Source organism: Schistocerca serialis, chromosome 3, assembly GCF_023864345.2.
Source record: "Schistocerca serialis cubense isolate TAMUIC-IGC-003099 chromosome 3, iqSchSeri2.2, whole genome shotgun sequence".
NCBI classification, from domain to species: Eukaryota; Metazoa; Arthropoda; class Insecta; order Orthoptera; family Acrididae; genus Schistocerca; species Schistocerca serialis.
In genome coordinates, this window is record NC_064640.1 from 905,677,346 (window position 1) to 905,696,449 (window position 19,104).

Consider the following 19,104-nt stretch of genomic DNA (forward strand, 5'->3'; position numbering starts at 1 on the left):
TGGAAAGAACGTTGTGCCAGGTGTGTTACAGCTGATGGAGGCTACATTGAGTAGGCTCAATGTATAGTTAAATGTTCCAAGTATGTTCACAAAAAATTTCATTCTCCTCCTGCAAAATATAAAAAAAATTAGAGACGACTGCGCAAAACTTTTTGAACACCTTTTGTAATAATGATCATATTATTATTATTATTATTATTATTATTATTATTATTATTCTTTCTTTCTTTTCTCAGACGTTATGTCTGGTCTAAAATGGAAAGTGACGCGGACCTTGATCAAGCGTGACTTCCTTTTAACTATACGGTATATGTTATATTGCATTTAGGAACTTTCGGGTAATTGAACATGTATCAATAATTACGGATATCTGTAGTTGTATATATAAGTTTGGATGTAGCTGTATTGCATTGATGTACTGGTGGATATTGTGTGGTATGACTCCTGTAGTTGATAGTATAATTGGTATAATGTCAACTTTATCCTGATGCCACATGTCCTTGACTTCCTCAGCCAGTTGGATGTATTTTTCAATTTTTTCTCCTGTTTTCTTTTGTATATTTGTTGTATTGGGTATGGATATTTCGATTAGTTGTGTTAATTTCTTCTTTTTATTGGTGAGTATGGTTCAAATGGCTCTGAGCACTATGGGACTTAACAGCTGTGGTCATCAGTCCCCTAGAACTTAGAACTACTTAAACCTAACTAACCTAAGGACATCACACACATCCATGCCCGAGGCAGGATTCGAACCTGCGACCGTAGCAGTCGCGCGGTTCTGGACTGCGCGCCTAGAACCGCGAGACCACCGCGGCCGGCTGGTGAGTATGATGTCAGGTTTGTTATGTGGTGTTGTTTTATCTGTTACAATGGTTCTGTTCCAGTATAATTTGTATTCATCGTTCTCCAGTACATTTTGTGGTGCATACTTGTATGTGGGAACATGTTGTTTTATTAGTTTATGTTGTAAGGCAAGCTGTTGATGTATTATTTTTGCTACATTGTCATGTCTTCTGGGGTATTCTGTATTTGCTAGTATTGTACACCCGCTTGTGATGTGATCTACTGTTTCTATTTGTTGTTTGCAAAGTCTGCATTTATCTGTTGTAATATTGGGATCTTTAATAATATGCTTGCTGTAATATCTGGTGTTTATTGTTTGATCCTGTATTGCAATCATGAATCCTTCCGTTTCACTGTATATATTGCCTTTTCTTAGTCATGCGTTGGATGCGTCTTGATCGATGTGTGGCTGTGTTAGATGATACGGGTGCGTGCCATGTAGTGTTTTCTTTTTCCAATTTACTTTCTTCGTATCTTTTGATGTTACGTGATCTAAAGGGTTGTAGAAGTGGTTATGAAATTGCAGTGGTGTAGCCGATGTATTTATATGAGTGATTGCTTTGTGTATTTTGCTAGTTTCTGCTCGTTCTAGAAAGAATTTTCTTAAATTGTCTACCTGTCCATAATGTAGGTTTTTTATGTCGATAAATCCCCTTCCTCCTTCCTTTCTGCTTAACGTGAATCTTTCAGTTGCTGAATGTATGTGATGTATTCTATATTTGTGGCATTGTGAACGTGTAAGTGTATTGAGTGCTTCTAGTTCTGTGTTACTCCATTTCACTACTCCGAATGAGTAGGTCAATATTGGTATAGCATAAGTATTAATAGCTTTTGTCTTGTTTCTTGCTGTCAATTCTGTTTTCAGTATTTTTGTTAGTCTTTGTCTATATTTTTCTTTTAGTTCTTCTTTAATATTTGTATTATCTATTCCTATTTTTTGTCTGTATCCTAGATATTTATAGGCATCTGGTTTTTCCATCGCTTCTATGCAGTCGCTGTGGTTATCCATTATGTAATCTTCTTGTTTAGTGTGTTTTCCCTTGACTATGCTATTTTTCTTACATTTGTCTGTTCCAAAAGCCATATTTATATCATTGCTGAATACTTCTGTTATCTTTAGTAATTGGTTGAGTTGTTGATTTGTTGCTGCCAGTAGTTTTAGATAATCCATGTATAGCAAATGTGTGATTTTGTGTGGGTATGTTCCAGTAATACTGTATCCATAATTTGTATTATTTAGAATGTTGGATAGTGGGTTCAGAGCAAGGCAGAACCAGAAAGGACTTAATGAGTCTCCTTGGTACATTCCACGCTTAATCTGTATTGGCTGTGATGTGATGATATTTGAATTTATTTGGATATTAAGTGTGGTTTTCCAATTTTTCATTACTATGTTTAGGAACTATATCAATTTAGGATCTACTTTGTATATTTCCAATATCTGTAGTAACCATGAGTGGGGTACACTATCAAAAGCTTTTTGGTAATCAATGTATGCGTAGTGTAGCGACCTTAGTTTAGTTTTAGCTTGATATGTCACCTCTGCATCTATTATCAGTTGCTCTTTACATCCTCGTGCTCCTTTGCAACAGCCTTTTTGTTCTTCATTTATAATTTTGTTCTGTGTTGTATGTGTCAATAATTTCTGTGTAATGACTGAAGTTAATATTTTGTATATTGTTGGTAGGCATGTTATGGGGCGATATTTAGCTGGGTTTGCTGTGTCTGCTTGATCTTTAGGTTTCAGATAAGTTATTCCATGTGTAAGTGTATCAGGGAATGTGTATGGGTCTGCAATGTAACTGTTAAATAATTTAGTTAGGTGTGAATGTGTTGAGGTGAACTTCTTTAGCCAGAAATTTGCTATTTTATCTTTTCCAGGGGCTGTGATTATTATTATTATTATTATTATTATTATTATTATTATAGGAACAAATAATACCGCAACCTAAATGCAATAGCACGATAACACTTTCGCTTATACTAAATCGTACGCACGCGTTATTTTCATACGAGCTGTGCTTGCCGTGCGCGGAATATGCTCCAAAATACTCAATAACGTTCCGGGCAACATCGGGTACGTCGTGGATTGGTCTTTCCATGACACGTTGCACCTGTAAAGCTCCTTCGGTTCTTAAACGCATCTCCGTGCGTCTAAAAACATGCACATTAGGTAGAACTCGCGTTGAAAAACGTTGTGAATACAGCATTGGGGCCTCAGCTGCACTGCAGTGCATCTCTCCGTAGATCAGTATCACATCGGGGTAGCCTTTGCTGCAGTACCTTGCAGTTGTTACCTATTTGACCGTGAGACCTGACTCGAACTACAAGCAGACGGCCACGCGATCTTACTAGAGTGGAACCAGTAGGAAAACGCACGCTGATGGCAGCACTTCCCCTTTGGACAGCAGTGATGACGTAAACCTTCTTGCACTAACGTATGCGGGCAAGGCAAAACCACAGATGACGGCTTGCCTGGGCCACCTAGCAAATATCGAAATATCTCTGAGAGAGAAATTCTTTGGTACTGTTATGGTTGCGATATCGCCATCTTTGTATACATCCTCCCATGCGGCAAAAGTTCTTGGTATGTGTAGTAGTTGTGCTTTAAACCACAAATAAAAAAGTGCTTGATATTGTCTTCGCTACTCCATGAACACAAGCAGACAGCATTGTAACGGAATGCCTCCCATGCGGCAAAAGTTCTTGGTTTGTGTAGTAGTTGTGCTTTAAACCACAAATAAAAAAGTGCTTGATATTGTCTTCGCTACTCCATGAACACAAGCAGACAGCATTGCAACGGAATGGCGCGAAGTTTCCGACGTACGTAACTAAAATATGTTCACGTTAATAATTTGTTTAGATCTACGTCCTTCGAAATTGTTCAAATGGTTCAAATGGCTCTGAGGACCATGGGACTTAACTACTGTGGTCATCAGTCCCCTAGAACTTAGGACTACTTAAACCTAACTAACCTAAGGACATCACACACATCCATGCCCGAGGCAGGATTCGAACCTGCGACCGTAGCAGTCGCGCGGTTCCGGACTGCGCGCCTAGAACCGCTAGACCACCGCGGCCGGCTCGAAATTGTTATGAGCCAGAATTACAGTTAAATTAGACAGTTTCTCACATCATGGTTTGGTTGTCAGGCGCTACCAGCTCCAGGAATTTTCGTCACATGGGAAAAAGTGAAAATTAATGTAATACCAGGCCCCTGGAGTAGACAACATTCCATTAGAACTACTGACAGCCTTGGGAGAGCCAGTCCTGACAAAACTGTACTATCTGGTGAGCAAAATGTATGAGACAGGCGAAATACCCTCAGACTTCAAGAAGAATATAATAATTCCAATCCCAAAGAAAGCAGGTGTTGACAGATGTGAAAATTACCGAACTATCAGTTTAATAAGTCACAGCTGCAAAATACTAACGCGAATTATTTACAGACGAATAGAATAACTGGTAGAAGCCGACCTCGGGGAAGATCAGTTTGGATTTCGTAGAAATGTTGGAATACGTGAGGCAATACTGACCCTACGGCTTATCTTAGAAGCTAGATTAAGAAAAGGCAAACCTACGTTTCTAGCATTTGTAGACTTAGAGAAAGCCTTTGACAGTGTTGACTGGAATACTCCCTTTCAAATTCTGAAGGTGGCAGGTGTAAAATACAGGGAGCGAAAGGCTATTTACAATTTCTACAGAAACCAGATGGCAGTTATAAGAGTCGAGGGACATGAAAGAGAAGCAGTGGTTGGGAAGGGAGTGAGACAGGGTTGTAGCCTCTCCCCAATGTTATTCAATCTGTATATTGAGCAAGCAGTGAAGGTAACAAAAGAAAAATTTGGAGTAGGTATTAAAATCCATGGAGAAGAAATAAAAACTTTGAGGTTCGCCGATGACATTGTAATTCTGTGAGAGACAGCAAAGGACTTGGAAGAGCAGTTGAACGGAATGGACAGTGTCTTGAAAGGAGGATATAAGATGAACATCAACAAAAGCAAAACGAGGATAATGGAATGTAGTCGAATTAAATCAGGTGGTGCTGAGGGAATTAGATTAGGAAATGAGACACTTAAGGTAGTAAAGGAGTTTTGCTATTTGGGAAGCAAAATAACTGATGATGATCGAAGTAGAGAGGATATAAAATGTAGACTGGCAATGGCAAGGAAAGCGTTTCTGAAGAAGAGAAATTTGGTAACATCGAGTGTAGATTTAAGTTTCAGGAAATCGTTTCTGAAAGTATTTGTATGGAGTGTAGCCATGTATGGAAGTGAATAGTTTGGACAAGAAGAGAATAGAAGCTTTCGAAATGTGGTGCTACGGAAGAATGCTGAAGATTAGATGGGTAGATCGCATAACTAATGAGGAGGTATTGAATAGAATTGGGAAGAAGAGGATTTTGTGGCACAACTTGAGTAGAAGGAGGGATCGGTTGGTAGGACATGTTCTGAGGCATCAAGGGATCACAAATTTAGTATTGGAGAGCAGCGTGGAAGGTAAAAATCGTAGAGGGCGACCAAGAGATGAATACACTAAGCAGATTCAGAAGGATGTAGGCTGCAGTACGTACTGGGAGATGAAGCAGCTTGCACAGGATAGAGTAGCATGGAGAGCTGCATCAAACCAGTCTCAGGACTGAAGACCACAACAACAATGTAAATACAAAAAAAATGTATGTTAACGCGAACAAGCCGTCTGATGATGAACCCGTCGGTTCGAACCCGGTAACGGCGCTATTTATCTGAATAAATAACGTTATAAAAAGTGGTTGGTCGCTGTTATCTTCTTTGCAAGAATAAATCTGTATTTTGCATATAGCCACGGTCTCAAAATATCAATTTTCCTCGAAACAGCATTAATCAAACGGCGTTTAGCATATAGCGGAATTTCTGTCAAATTTTTCTTAGTTTGTAAGAGGAGCTATAACATCCAGAAGATGATTACTTAAGTTTTCTTTTTGAAAGTGATAGTTACAACTTTATGACAAACCTTCGTCTCTATTAGGTTACGGCATTTCTCTCATTCCTTTCTGGCAGTGTTCAAGCGAAATGTCCTTATCTGTAGGCGCCATAGTTGGCAAGAAGTGAGCGTCTCGTACCTTCAATGACGAAGACTCCAGCCTCGGTTGCGGCAATAAGCTTGTTGTCTCCCCAGGAATCGCCGCAGAAGGTCTCGTGCGGGAAGTCCGGGTAGAAGCAGGCGGGCTCCCATGGCGGGCGTTTGAACATGGAGGATGAGGCGAGGCTGGTCGGAGCGTCGCCACGCATGATGGTGTCCAATTTGAGCGCCTGCCCTGCGCGCACGAACTCCACCTGGCGCGCCTCCTCCTTGCGCCGTGAACCCCTCGGTGCGTCGGGCAGCACGTCGCTGAAAGCCCTCCTGTTCAGCATCGTCTGCGGCGCACCCACACACATCACTCCGATTACTAACTATTGTTTTTAATTCTCTGCAAATCGTGCACAACCAGTTAAGGAACCTCAACGGATATGTACGGCGCTGAAGTAATCGATTTTAAAATCTGTTCTTAATTTTCGTGAGATTTTTGGGGAAATATGGGAACTGAAATAATTTTGTTCTTTGATATGATGGAACCAAACTTTCTTTGAGACATATGAATCTCAACCTTATTTTCGATAATGACAGGAGCTGAAGAAATGGATTAAAATTTGTGCTATGACCAGGACCTGCACCCAGATCTCCTGCTTACGAGGCAGATGTGGAAGCCATTACACCAAACGCAGCTGCGCGGACTGCTCTAGCACAGATCTGGGGTGCTATTTCAGTATCGCAGAGCCTCGGCATTTCTAAAAGGAGGAGGAGGAGATTAGTGTTTAACGTCCCGTCGACAACGAGGTCATTAGAGACGGAGCGCAAGCTCGGGTGAGGGAAGGATGGGGAAGGAAATCGGCCGTGCCCTTTCAAGGGAACCATCCCGGCATTTGCCTGAAGCGATTTAGGGAAATCACGGAAAACCTAAATCAGGATGGCCGGAGACGGGATTGAACCGTCGTCCTCCCGAATGCGAGTCCAGTGTGCTAACCACTGCACCACCTCGCTCGGTGGCATTTCTAAAGATTTAAGAAGGGGAAAATAGGTTGAACGCGTGAATTGAATTTTGTATTCGGTAGGGCACTGGACTAGACTAGTAAGCGCAGTTGTGTTAGCCATGCTGGTATAGTGATGTAATGGCTAGCGCATCTGCCTAGTTAGCAGGAGACCCGGGTTCAACTCCCAGACGTAGCACGAATTTTAATTCATTAAAATTTTATGTATTTTTTGTGAAAAAAATGGCCACAAGAGAATTTTGAACACTGATCTCCTTGTTCGCACTCCAACCCCGTGACCACATAACCACGACACCGGGCGTAATCAAATTTGCTCGATGTTGCATGTCTTGAGCTTGGATCGTTCACTATTTCTATTTTGCTGCTTTTTCACAGTTCAGGATACATTCTTTCTGTTTTCATGCTTGAATGTGTTCGTTTTTGACGGACTGTCCACTGGGTCATCTTAGGGGGGTGCGATGGGGAGTTTCCCTTGTCAGTCGCCGAGTGGTCAGCGCAGCAGAATGCCATACGTGGGGTCCCGGTTGATTCCCAGCCGGGTCGGTGATGTTCTCCGCTCGCGGACTGGATGTTGTGTTGTCTTCATCATCATTTCATCCTCATCGACAAGCAAGTAGCCGAAGTGGCGTGAGCTAAAAATACTTGCACCAGGTGAACGGTCTACCTTACGGGAGGCAATGGCCACACTTGGTCTACACGGTAGTACCTCGCTGTCGTCCTCAGACATCAGCTGTATTGCAGAATGATACCATCTCTAGTTTGGAAATATTTTATGATGTGTGGTAGCCACGGATTACAACGCTCCATTTGCTTTAAAAGGTTAAAAATGGAAGGAGTCACAACTAACTAGCGACACCGTGTAAGGAGAAAACATCCACAATGTTCGTTGGAAGAGAAGGTAACTTTGGTTGACATACCTATAATTTTGTAGACGTGCAATATACTTGGGACAATAACTGAAGCATTCATTTTTCGGTTGCTTCAGGGTGAAAAATTGATACCATCCAAAAGCAACGATGCTGGACAATCATCGGCTTGTGACTTTTCGCTCTGGCTGTCGCCGCACCCGTCTCTTTCACCTTCGCCATCTTTGCTGGAGACAAAGATATCGATTTGTGCCACAGCCTTCACCCCATACCGAATGTGGTCTCCTATTCCTTCACATTTATTAGAATTTTTCGACCTTTGTTCGAATTCTACGTTTATTACTGGAGGTAACAGCGATCAAAAACCGAAAATCGGTTATTTCAGAAGCCTGTTATTGTGAGCAGTTTCAATAGTCAGGTTAAACTGGTGATGGGAAGAAATGGTGTACTGTCGCTACTCCTTCTTGCCGGGAGGGAATTTGTGTAGAACATCTGTCTGTGTCTAGTGCTATCTCATGTGAAAATGTGAGAACATTTTCGAAATGTTTACAAATCATGTAACGGAGGTTCAAATGGTTCAAATGGCTCTGAGCACTATGGGACTTAACATCTGAGGTCATCAGTCCCCTAGACTTAGAAACTACTTAAACCTAACTAACCTAAGGACATAACACACATCCATGCCCGAGGCAGGATTCGAACCTGCGACCGTAGCAGCAGCGCGGTTCCGGACTGAAGGGCCTAGAACCGCTCGGCCACAACGGCCGGCCGTAACGGAGGCGGGACGTGAGTACCAGCCCAGCCGGAACATTTATTTATTTATTTACTTCGTTGCTTCCTTTTGACTTACTCTCTATATTTATACAGGGTGTTTCCGTAAGAACGTGCAAAAATGTAACAGGACATAGAGAATGCTCCACTGAACAATTTGAGACACGGAACCTAGGGTCGGAGAAGCCAGCTTAAGCACATATGGAAGTAAACTTGTCTACTGCTTTGTCTAGCATTACTGTTTTCCAGCTTATTTACAGCCAACATGCATACAAGTTTACACGTATGGTGCTGTTTATTTACATTTACATTCTTCATTTCCTGCAAGGAAACAAGGTGAATGAGTCTGATTACCAATAAGTTATGATTCACTTTTTGTTTACTTTACTTGTCCATAAGATGGCTCCGTTTTAACGTATTTACATCATTCCATGACAGACTGTGCTATGAATCAACGACAGATCCATTCATTACTCAGCGCTATTCAGAGACGTGTCGTACAATACGATTGAGCAGTACAGGTACAGTATCTCCTGGTCGCTGGATTGGCCTGCGAGTCATCTGACCTGAATCCCCTTTTTTATTTCCTATGTAGATAGCTAAAGGCACTTGTGTATGAGACCCCAGTGGATATGGAGATGGAATTAGTTGCCAGAATTTTAGCTGCCAGTGACCTGATTCGAAACACACCAGGGATATTTGTCAGTGTGGGTCAGAAACTTGTTCGCCGATGTCATGCTTGCATTGAGGTTGATGGCCGTCAGTTTCAGCACATTTTGTAAGATACAGTACAAATGGTATGCTCATTGCGTCAGTGATGGTATTTGCAGTTAACTGTAACAAATGTAAATAAAAAAGTACACATTAACGTGATTTTATTCCTATTATCTCCTTAAGCTGGCCTCTCCAACCCCAGGTTGATTACCTCAAATTGTTCAGTGGAGCATCATCTACGTCCTGTTAAATTTTTGCACGCTCTTACGGACACACCCTGTATAATAAGTCGTACGGCACTAACACTGCCAAAACCGAAATACCACTGCCGACCCCATAGTGAAACGGGAAAAAGTGAATAAGACCTTGTAGTGATACGAATATACTGATTCGTTACCACAAAGCTGGACTTGTGATATAGAGTCCATGTTAGTTGTTTGTGAATATATTTTTCAAAACCGTCAATGACGTGAGCGAGGGAGATAACATTTGACTACCACGTGGCTCCTGGTCTCGTACTGGGAGGAGTTTTGTACAATTTCCGCTTATTGGGAGACGAAGTGAAAGCGAGGCCGTTAATTCAAACAAGGCAGAAAAGATATAGATATTGTCAGTCTCAGGCCTCGTGCTAGAGACAAATTATTCTGTTTTTCCTTTTGGAGGAGCGTGCCTGCTACACCACTGGGTTCGCAACATGGGAAGACTATCGTAAGTGCAGGTAGTTCTCTGAAATCAAACGCCAAAGACAGGCCAGGGGTTTTCGAGACGGCACGAGAGATCAGCCGTAGACAGGCAGTATTACAGGAGACGTGTGTTGCAGACGCCTCCGTGATGGCCGAACCTCTACCGGGTGATCAAAAAGTCAGTATAAATTTGAAAACTTAATAAACCACGGAATAATGTAGATAGAGGACTAAAAATTGACACAAATGCTTGGAATGACATGGGGTTTTATTAGAACAAAAAAAAAGTTCGCAAAATGTCCGACAGATCGCGCTGTACAGCAAAACTGCTACCGCGACGGGTGAGAGGTACGCCGATACGTTACAGAATCGCCTGCCTGGCTGATAAACACCAGCTGGAACGTACGATGTTTATGCAGGATGGCGCTCCAACCCATATTGCAAGACGCATGAAAGATCTCTTGCGCGCGTCGTTTGGTGATGATCGTGTGCTCAGCCGTCGCTTTCGTCATGCTTGGCCTCCCATGTCCTCAGACCTCAGTCCGTGCGATTATTGGCTTTGGGGTTACCTAAGTCACAAGTGTATCGTGATTGACCGACATATCTAGGGATGCTGAAAGACAACATCCGACGCCGATGCCTCACCATAACTCCGGACATGCTTTACAGTGCTGTTCACAACATTATTCCTCGACTACAGCTATTGCTGAGGAATGATGGTAGACATATTGAGCATTTCCTGTAAAGAACATCATCTTTGCTTTGTCTTACTTTGTTATGCTAATTATTGCTATTCTGATCAGATGAAGCGCCATCTGTCGGACATTTTTTGAATTTTTGTATTTTTTTGGTTCTAATAAAACCCCATGTCATTCCAAGCATGTGTGTCGATTTGTACCTCTCTATCTACATTATTTCGTGATTTATTCAGTTTTCAAATTTATACTGACTTTTTGATCACCCTGTATTTCCGACGCGGCTCCATTCGGCACTGAGGTCAGTGTCGCCGCACCAATGCACGTTGCAGTATGAAGGCAAACTCTACGTACTTAGCGAAACCATGGGGCAACTGCTTCTCGTTTTTCTCCCGCGTTCATCGGATTTCTGTCCGTTTTTATCACTACAGCTTGTGCATTGGAAAGCATTAAGAATACATATAGTTTTACCAGACTTCCCGTGTTTTTTAATTCACTTTTACACCCAGCCAAAATAATAGATTGCCTGTTGCTATACGCATCCATCTTGCAGCCAGCATCGAGCTCCGGTCACATTATTTCAGTCCAACCCTGCAAATAGGATCGAATCGATGCTCTTTGATCCAGAGCATTTCTCTTGCGATGAATATGTGCGTTTAGCCTTGCAGAGGAATAGCGCATTTACATTAATATAGTGAACATATTTTATTCTGTTATTTCACGTAGCCATACAGACGCATTCGGTGTCATGAGTTATTAAGTGAGCTCAGGTGGAGGCCGAAAAGCAGTTCTTCTTTAGGCTTTTGACGTAAAATTATACGAAATAAGTCGCAAGCTGTTTATGAAACATCCAGTAATGCTTGCCACTGGGTACCCACAGAAGAATAGAATGAGACTGTATTCGATTACTGTGTGTGGCTTCGGTTGATGCTTGAGCAGGTAAACAAGTAACATATAAAAAAGTTACATATAGTTACATACACGTGACGAAAAGACTTACGTTACATAATACTTATTAACATTATGGTCAAATAAATGAAATGGGTTTTCTGAACCTTTCTTCCTCTGAAAATCCCCTGTGACTGCTCAGATTGTGCCCATCGTTGTCAACGTGGTCTGCTGCCGAACAAAATTCGTAATATCCACATTTTGATAATAGCTCACGAAAGTTAAAAAGGAAAACTTCAGTCGGAGACTCATCGCAATTTTTTTTTTTAAAAAGTGATTACTTTGCAACCATAGTTATCCGTCAAGGTTCCGTAAAGCCTGCCGTATAGGTCTAAATCACTTAAAATATTAATACAAAGGAAATATGGATATAAATTGCTTGCTTGGTTCTGTCCTGTATAGTTAAATAGAGATTGGTATTTTTAATAAAATTAATTTCTGTTGCTTAATCAGTGATTATTACAGTTATTCAAAAGCAGAGATTTAACCGATAATCGTGCAAGCAAATACAATAAACTTGTCTACAAAAATGTTTAAAGCAAAAACAAAGAATAAATGCAACTACGACAATGAAAGCTTCGATTAATTTAACAATATGAGTGTAATGAGACTACTGAAATGATGAACGTACAAACCGCAATGAATGAAACATCACTCATTAAATAATTTATGATGGTTCACGCCTTACTGAAAATTAGAAAAGAAAGGAGACAAATGAGTTTTGATAAGAGTGGGCAGGCTATTGCAAAAGAAATCCATTAAGGCGAGAGTACAGCGAGGTATTCAGTTAACATTTATATAGGTAACCGATGAAAATGAAAAATATTACACATAATGCGCCATCAAAACTTGAATTTACCGTAGCATGGCTCGAATAATGCTTACAGCAGTACTGCTATATGCTGTATTTTTTGAAATCTAATTTCATGTATCATTTTAGCACTCTGACATGCTCATAAATCATATACATTGCGTTTTATGTATCTCTCAGTTCTCTTTTTCAATGTTCGCTATCTTTCCTAAAATGAGTTACATTTTACTGATAATCGCCGTTCTTCCTCTGGAAGCCTTTTTTGGTAAAAAGATCTAGATCTTATATTTATGAGTCTCCGTTACGATTGTCGGTAACGTTAACAAAAAATTAAAATGAACCATTTTACAGTGCAACAAGAAAGAAACTGGTGTATATTTTTTTCTGTCAGTAGCCTGTTTCAAATTACTTATTTCCCTTTAGGATCCTACTTATGTTGTCCGATCTCGCTTATCACCAGAAAGATATTTTACCACATTAACTAATATCTAAGACAGCATTTGATTTATTCCAAACAATTCTTCACAATTAAAAGTTAAGGCAGACTAAGTCCTTCAGTCTCCGTTGCTACTTTAACGTATGTTGCTCAATCTGTGATTATTGCAATTCTTTAGTTTACTGTTTTCCATGAATTTTATTCCGTTAGCGTTTTGTTAAAATTTCTGTCTTTTGAAATCACGCATCATTGTCTTCGACAGAAAAGCAACTGGCACTAACATAAATAATGGGAATCCACAGACAATAACGCTGCTGTATTTTGCTTTTTTCAGTATTACTGATTAAGCGAAGGTAAAATTATTTTTGATTTTCCCATTACACGTCTGTACACGCATACACAAGCAGTCTTCCTTAGGAAATACGGCTATCGGCGTAATTAGTAGCTCTAAATATTTGAAGCATTGCATCCTCACGTGGAGCATACGCACTGGCGTAATGTTGTCTTCGTCGAACCTACAGTCACTGTATTTGATAACAGTGGGCAGAGAATAACATCAGACAAACTGCAAAAGTTCTCCACAAAAAACTTTTTCGGTTTACTGTTTTCTATGAATTTCTTTTCCGTTAGCTTTTGTTAAAGTTCCTATCTTTTGAAATTACGCTCCATTGTTTTTGACAGAGAAACATCTGACAGTAACATAAATAATGGGAATCCATAGATAGTAATGCTAAGGAATGATCCAGAAATCCGATATTACATCGTCGCTAGTTTTTATTTGATGATACAGCATCGTTTTTCGCATCACAATGCAAGATAACAACCCTTGAAGCACGTCGGATGGCCATCTTGTTGTCGAAATGGAGCACGTGACCACTATGTTCAGAACAAAAATGGCTTTCGAGGACCTCAATTAAATCAATTTGTGTTATGTGGAGGAATATCCAGTAAAATAAGACGAACCTTAAACAGGAGAGTGAATATATTGGTGTCAGACTTCTTAAGAGAAAGAAAAAGCAGTTGGACTCTGTGATGGATAGTCATGTTCTCCGAGTCCCAAGTATTAATAATAATCCGCGTGCGTGTGGCAGTGATTACGCGATGAAGAAAATCTGCAAACTTAAATACAGCCTCATGAGTAAGCTAAGGATCTTGATTAAGCAGATGCGGTAACTGGTACATACTTTAAATTAACGTGACTCTGTCACTAAGGAGACAGTGGAAATTTGATCTTTGCAGACTGTGTGAATTTTCATGTATCCATATTTTTCCATGCTATGGTAATTTCTGCTATCAGGTTGAAACTCAGAATACATTAATATGACAGTCCTGTAATCATTTGTAGAGCCAGGCCGTAAGAGCATGGTAATTATCGAACAAGAGAGGTCTGAATCCCGTCCACCAACCACTGCACGTCAGTCCGATTCCTTAGGCCACGCGCAGTAACGCAATGGATTCGTTCAATTAATGGCAATATTGTCGTGCACATGTGCCTGCTACAGCCGTCAGTGGCTGCCTTTCCCATTTGTCGTATCACCCTGCCATGACTCAGGCCGTCATCCATATTTATCCATGCTATGGTAAGTTCTGCTATCAGGTTGACAGAATACATTAATATGACAGTCCTGTAATCATGCTGCAAATGGCGACACTATTATCAGGTTATTTTGAATAAGTCCTGTCATTCATGTTTCTACTTCTTTGCTTAACATTATTTATCTTCATTTACTATATCATCTTTTTGAATATACTCATAAACCCCATCACCAACTTATACTTCACTCTACTATTATTATAAAAAATGTTAATTAGCCATTGGCGTCCTTGTGAACACAGTGGATGTACCTAGTTACAAATGCCATCTGTACTGAAACTTTTTATGTGACGCTGTATTAATCCGACCAACTTAATAGTCCTTATTAAATAAAAAACTGGATATACAAAATTACCCCTGTCAGGAGTTACATAATAAGTTTAGCATCTGCTGCTTCCTCATTATAGTTGTGTGGAAATAAGTTTCTATTAGGATTGCTGGTAGTATGGGACGAATAGAAATGGCTACGGTATACTGTCGTTTGCTCCAACGACTCACCTTTGACAATGTGAATGATCTTCTGAGCCTGTGCAGTTTCGAAGTTATTCAGACTTCGTATACAGAAACGTAGCGAATTAATTTTTGAAGACGGCTGTTAATCAGTCGTTTCAAATCTAAACTGTCTTAGCGTTGGTATGAAACCTTACCGTTTTACAGTTTTAGACTTTTATCTCCGGGAGATCTTGTATTAGTGTTAGAACTTATTTTCAGCCTGTCTTGAAATCAAAATTATATAAATGTTTATTATTTTAGAGAACTGCTTCGTAATTTACCAATTCTTGGAAGATATCTTTGTCTTCATTGATTTTATAACTCTGTTAACCTTTTTTATACTGCAGTTTATTTCACATCTTAATTCCCATTATCTAATTAGCTAATTGTCATTCAGACAAAAGAAGTTTAATGTGTATCTATGCGAGTCGCTATTAATACACACAAAGAGGCTCTACTAATCCCGTCTTTTGCAGATCCATGAGAAGTTTCTTCTTTCTTTATGGTTTCAGATTTATCTCAGATAAGTTCCAATTACTTTGATCTATATCATATATATTTCCATTTTCCTGGGAGAAGGCGATCTGAACGTTGATGAACATAAGGTTTTTGAACATAATATTTCGTTGCTTGCTCATTTGAGGCATTCAGTTAAGGAAAGCAAATAGTACTGTTCTTGGTACGCTCTTTCCACCCTAATTCCTAGTGTTTACTTACAGTCAAATGCGTGAAATTCTTCTTCTATAAATAGAATTGTTGAAGGATTTTCCACAAAAGTCTTTATTTACAAATTATTTGTGAAACTGATGAGATATATTTAATGGTTACGTTCACAATAAATGTTGTCTGATGTTTTGTCATGGCTTCTTATTTCTTATTATCGTCACATTGATACGTCTGAGAATATTCGATACATCTGAGAACACAAAATTGTAATAAGCTTGTTCCTTGCATCTTATTTAGACGGCACGATACATGTATGCAAGACATAGAATACTTTAATATATTTTCTTTCGTATGTTTTAATAACGTATTTAGCTGATCCTGAAGTAATCCATTTAACTGCTGATTATGAATCATTTAGCAAAGACATTTCTTTGTCACACTTGGTCTAACAATAATCTTTATGGTTCGGTCATTCTACAGTGGAAGAGTGTTGTATAACCTACTCCAAAGCGTGGAAGTTAACAGAGAGATGGGTTTTCAGTGGTATTTTAAATGTTGGGCCTTATATATATGGCACACGAATAATAATTTTCTATCACGATTATAACGTCATTAAATGATCATGACAGAACACCTCTCATTACGAATGGTTACAGAAACAGGATAACGCAGAATGAAATAAAGGAGGAAAGAGCAGTAACTTTCGAACTTCTACCCTGGATGTTACTGCCACTCGATTCGCATTAGAATTTCAAGACATGGAAACATTTATGTTGAAATACATCGAAGAAACTCATAATTTATTGTTTATGCCAAAAATATTGTGCCTGCACATAAAATATTAACCAGATTTGACATTAAAACTCTACAATACCATGGTTATAGCGAATTATAGATTATGAATTTTGTGATCTATTGAAAAGCGCATTAATGAAGTAGTAGCAGGAATTTTGATTAATGATTATGTGCTGTAGCCTTTCTATGTTATTTTTTTAGAGACTCGTTTGGCAAATTAACTGTATATAGACTGAATTGGAGACCACGAAGAGATCTTCTGTATGTGACAATAAATGCTACAAGGGGTAGAGTGGAGCGCTCACCCCTCTTCCTTCGATCATGTGTTCCGAGTAGAGGTCCTTGATGAGCATATCCAGTGTGCGTTCACGTTTCTGTGCAAATGTTGGCGTGTTGAAAGCTGCTTTTTCACCGTTGATCACTGCAACACACATGCAACTCCCCTCAACGACTTCGAAAGACACGGGAACAATGTAGGCTGCAGTTTTGCTGTGGAAAAATAGTGCTGACGAATTTGTACATTATCCAGGAGCATCACAGGTAGTAATTTCCGTTTCAGTTGCCATCGAGTATGGTGTTTAGGCGAAATAAGCATTGCATATTCCAAAACAACTGAAAACGGAATTAAAGGAATAATATATCGTGTCTGGTCGAAAATATCAGATTACTTTTCTGATTATATGTTGTTTTCCTCGAGGAGGGATAATGACCTGCGCTAGCGTCAATCGCCTTCCTGCAGTTTTATGAGAACGTAGCATTGCAGCCAATAACATGCTTTAATTTTTAGTTAGTGATGAGAGCTTGCTGTATCAGTATAGTTAATATAGATAGTCCCGTTGAAAGGATTAGCTTCTCTTCCATTTTTTCTTACTTCTGATATAATAATCAAATACATAAAAATATAGAGCCTTTCTTGCTAATCTTTGTCATCGACGTTTGACGTTGCACCGTAGACTGTAATTATCCTGATTGGTACAAATTATGCGATGCCAAACATGGAAAAGTCACACAAATCAGACGTGCCGGCTTAAAATTATGGGATTTTTAACAACAGCGTAACAGAAACCTTATTGCTTCACAGGTATGACTCCAATGGGCTTAAGTCGAGAAATAGCTATTGAAGATACGCAAGACATTATCTTACAAATGTCATACATTTTATGAGTAACTGTCTAATAAGTGACGGCTAAAATCCAGAAGATTTCTGCGCTCTGCTGAAGGTCTATTGGACTCGCAATTGCTTGTGGAAACAGAGAAGTATCCTCTTGCTCGTTAGTTGCACCCATTCTCAAATCTCCTACCAGATGACAAGGAGAAATGAGGGAAGATAAGGTTTCTTAGAACTATACGAGCCAAAGTTACTTGCTCATGGAACGCGTCAATACGTAGTGCACAGAATGCTGATTAGAAAATTTATAAACAAAGAATTGAAGAACTAATAAAACACAAAAATACGAATCAATAATACATTACAGAAAAAAGTTTTCAGCTACTGCAAGGAACTCCTGTACAGAACAGAACTTCGACTTGAATACTTGGGTTGTATCACCCACTCTTTTTTCAGTTCTGCTGGAGGTGTGCTGAAAAGGAAACGTGGTGAATAGTGCACACCTTTTTGTACAGTGGCTAAGGAAGTGTTATCTAAGTGTATGTCGTTTTCCTGTGTAGTATTCACTGAATGAACGTTGCAGTCTCTTCTGAATGAACCAGTTCTGTCAACATCAAATGTCGGGACGAAATATTTGCACAGGGAGGGCAGAATTAGACTTCCCAGACACAATATCAATGGCCTACCTAGTGATTGGGTCAGTCTGACCGCCTGTTTCTGGGCGAAGATACTTAGTGAGAGCACGGAGTGGCCCAAAATATTATACACTGAGGCAACAAAAGTCACGGGATAGCTATACGCACATATACAGAGGGAGACAGCGTCGCGTACACGAGTTGCACTCATGTGAAACATGTGAAAAGGTTTTCCATGTGATTACGGCCGCACAACAGGAATCGACAGACTTTGAACGCGGATTTGTAGTAGGAGCTAGACCCATGGGATATTCCATTTCGAAAATTTCTAGGGAATTCAATATTCCGATATCCAAGAGTGTACTGCGAATACCAAATTTCAGGCATTACCTCTCACCACTGGCAACGCAGTGGCCCACGGCCTTCACTTAACGGGCGAGAGCAGCGGCGTATGCGTAGAGTTGTCAGCGCTTAAAGACAAGCAACATTGCATAAAATAAATGGTTCAAATGGCTCTGAGCACTATGGAACTTAACTTCTCAGGTCATCAGTCCCCTAGAACTTAGAACTACTTAAACCTAACGAACCTAAGAACATCACACACATCCATGCCCGAGGCAGGATTCGAACCTGCGACCGTAGCGGTCGCACATGAGATAACCTCAGAAACCAGTGTGGCGTACAACGAACGTATCCATTAGGACAGTGCGGCGAAATTTGGCGTTAACGGCCTATGGCAGCAGACGACCGACGCGAGTGCCTTTGCTAACAGCTCGACATCGCCTGCAGCGCCTCTCCTGGACTCACGACCATACCGGTTGGACCCTAGACGACTGGAAAACCGTGGCTTGGTTGGATGAGTCCCGGTTTCAGTTGATAAGAGATGATGGTTGGGTTCGAGTGTAACACAGACCCCACGAAGCCATTGACCCAAGTTGTCAACAAGGGACTGCACAAGATGGCGGTGGCTCCATAATGG

General features: G+C 40.2%; 1 protein-coding gene and 1 non-coding gene across 2 annotated transcripts in view; both read right to left on the bottom strand.

Moving 5' to 3' along the window:
- Positions 1-19,104, bottom strand: part of LOC126471314 (GTPase-activating Rap/Ran-GAP domain-like protein 3) — a 346,167-nt gene that overhangs the window by 92,049 nt on the left and 235,014 nt on the right. The window contains exons 13-14 of the mRNA XM_050099436.1: positions 16,688-16,803; positions 5,945-6,239 (exon numbers count right to left, since the gene is read on the bottom strand). Of these exons, the coding sequence (XP_049955393.1) occupies positions 5,945-6,239; positions 16,688-16,803 (411 nt within the window). The remainder of the gene's footprint in view (positions 1-5,944; positions 6,240-16,687; positions 16,804-19,104) is intronic.
- Trnaa-cgc (transfer RNA alanine (anticodon CGC)) lies at positions 6,831-6,903 on the bottom strand. The gene has a single exon. It is a non-coding gene; the product is annotated as a tRNA-Ala (tRNA).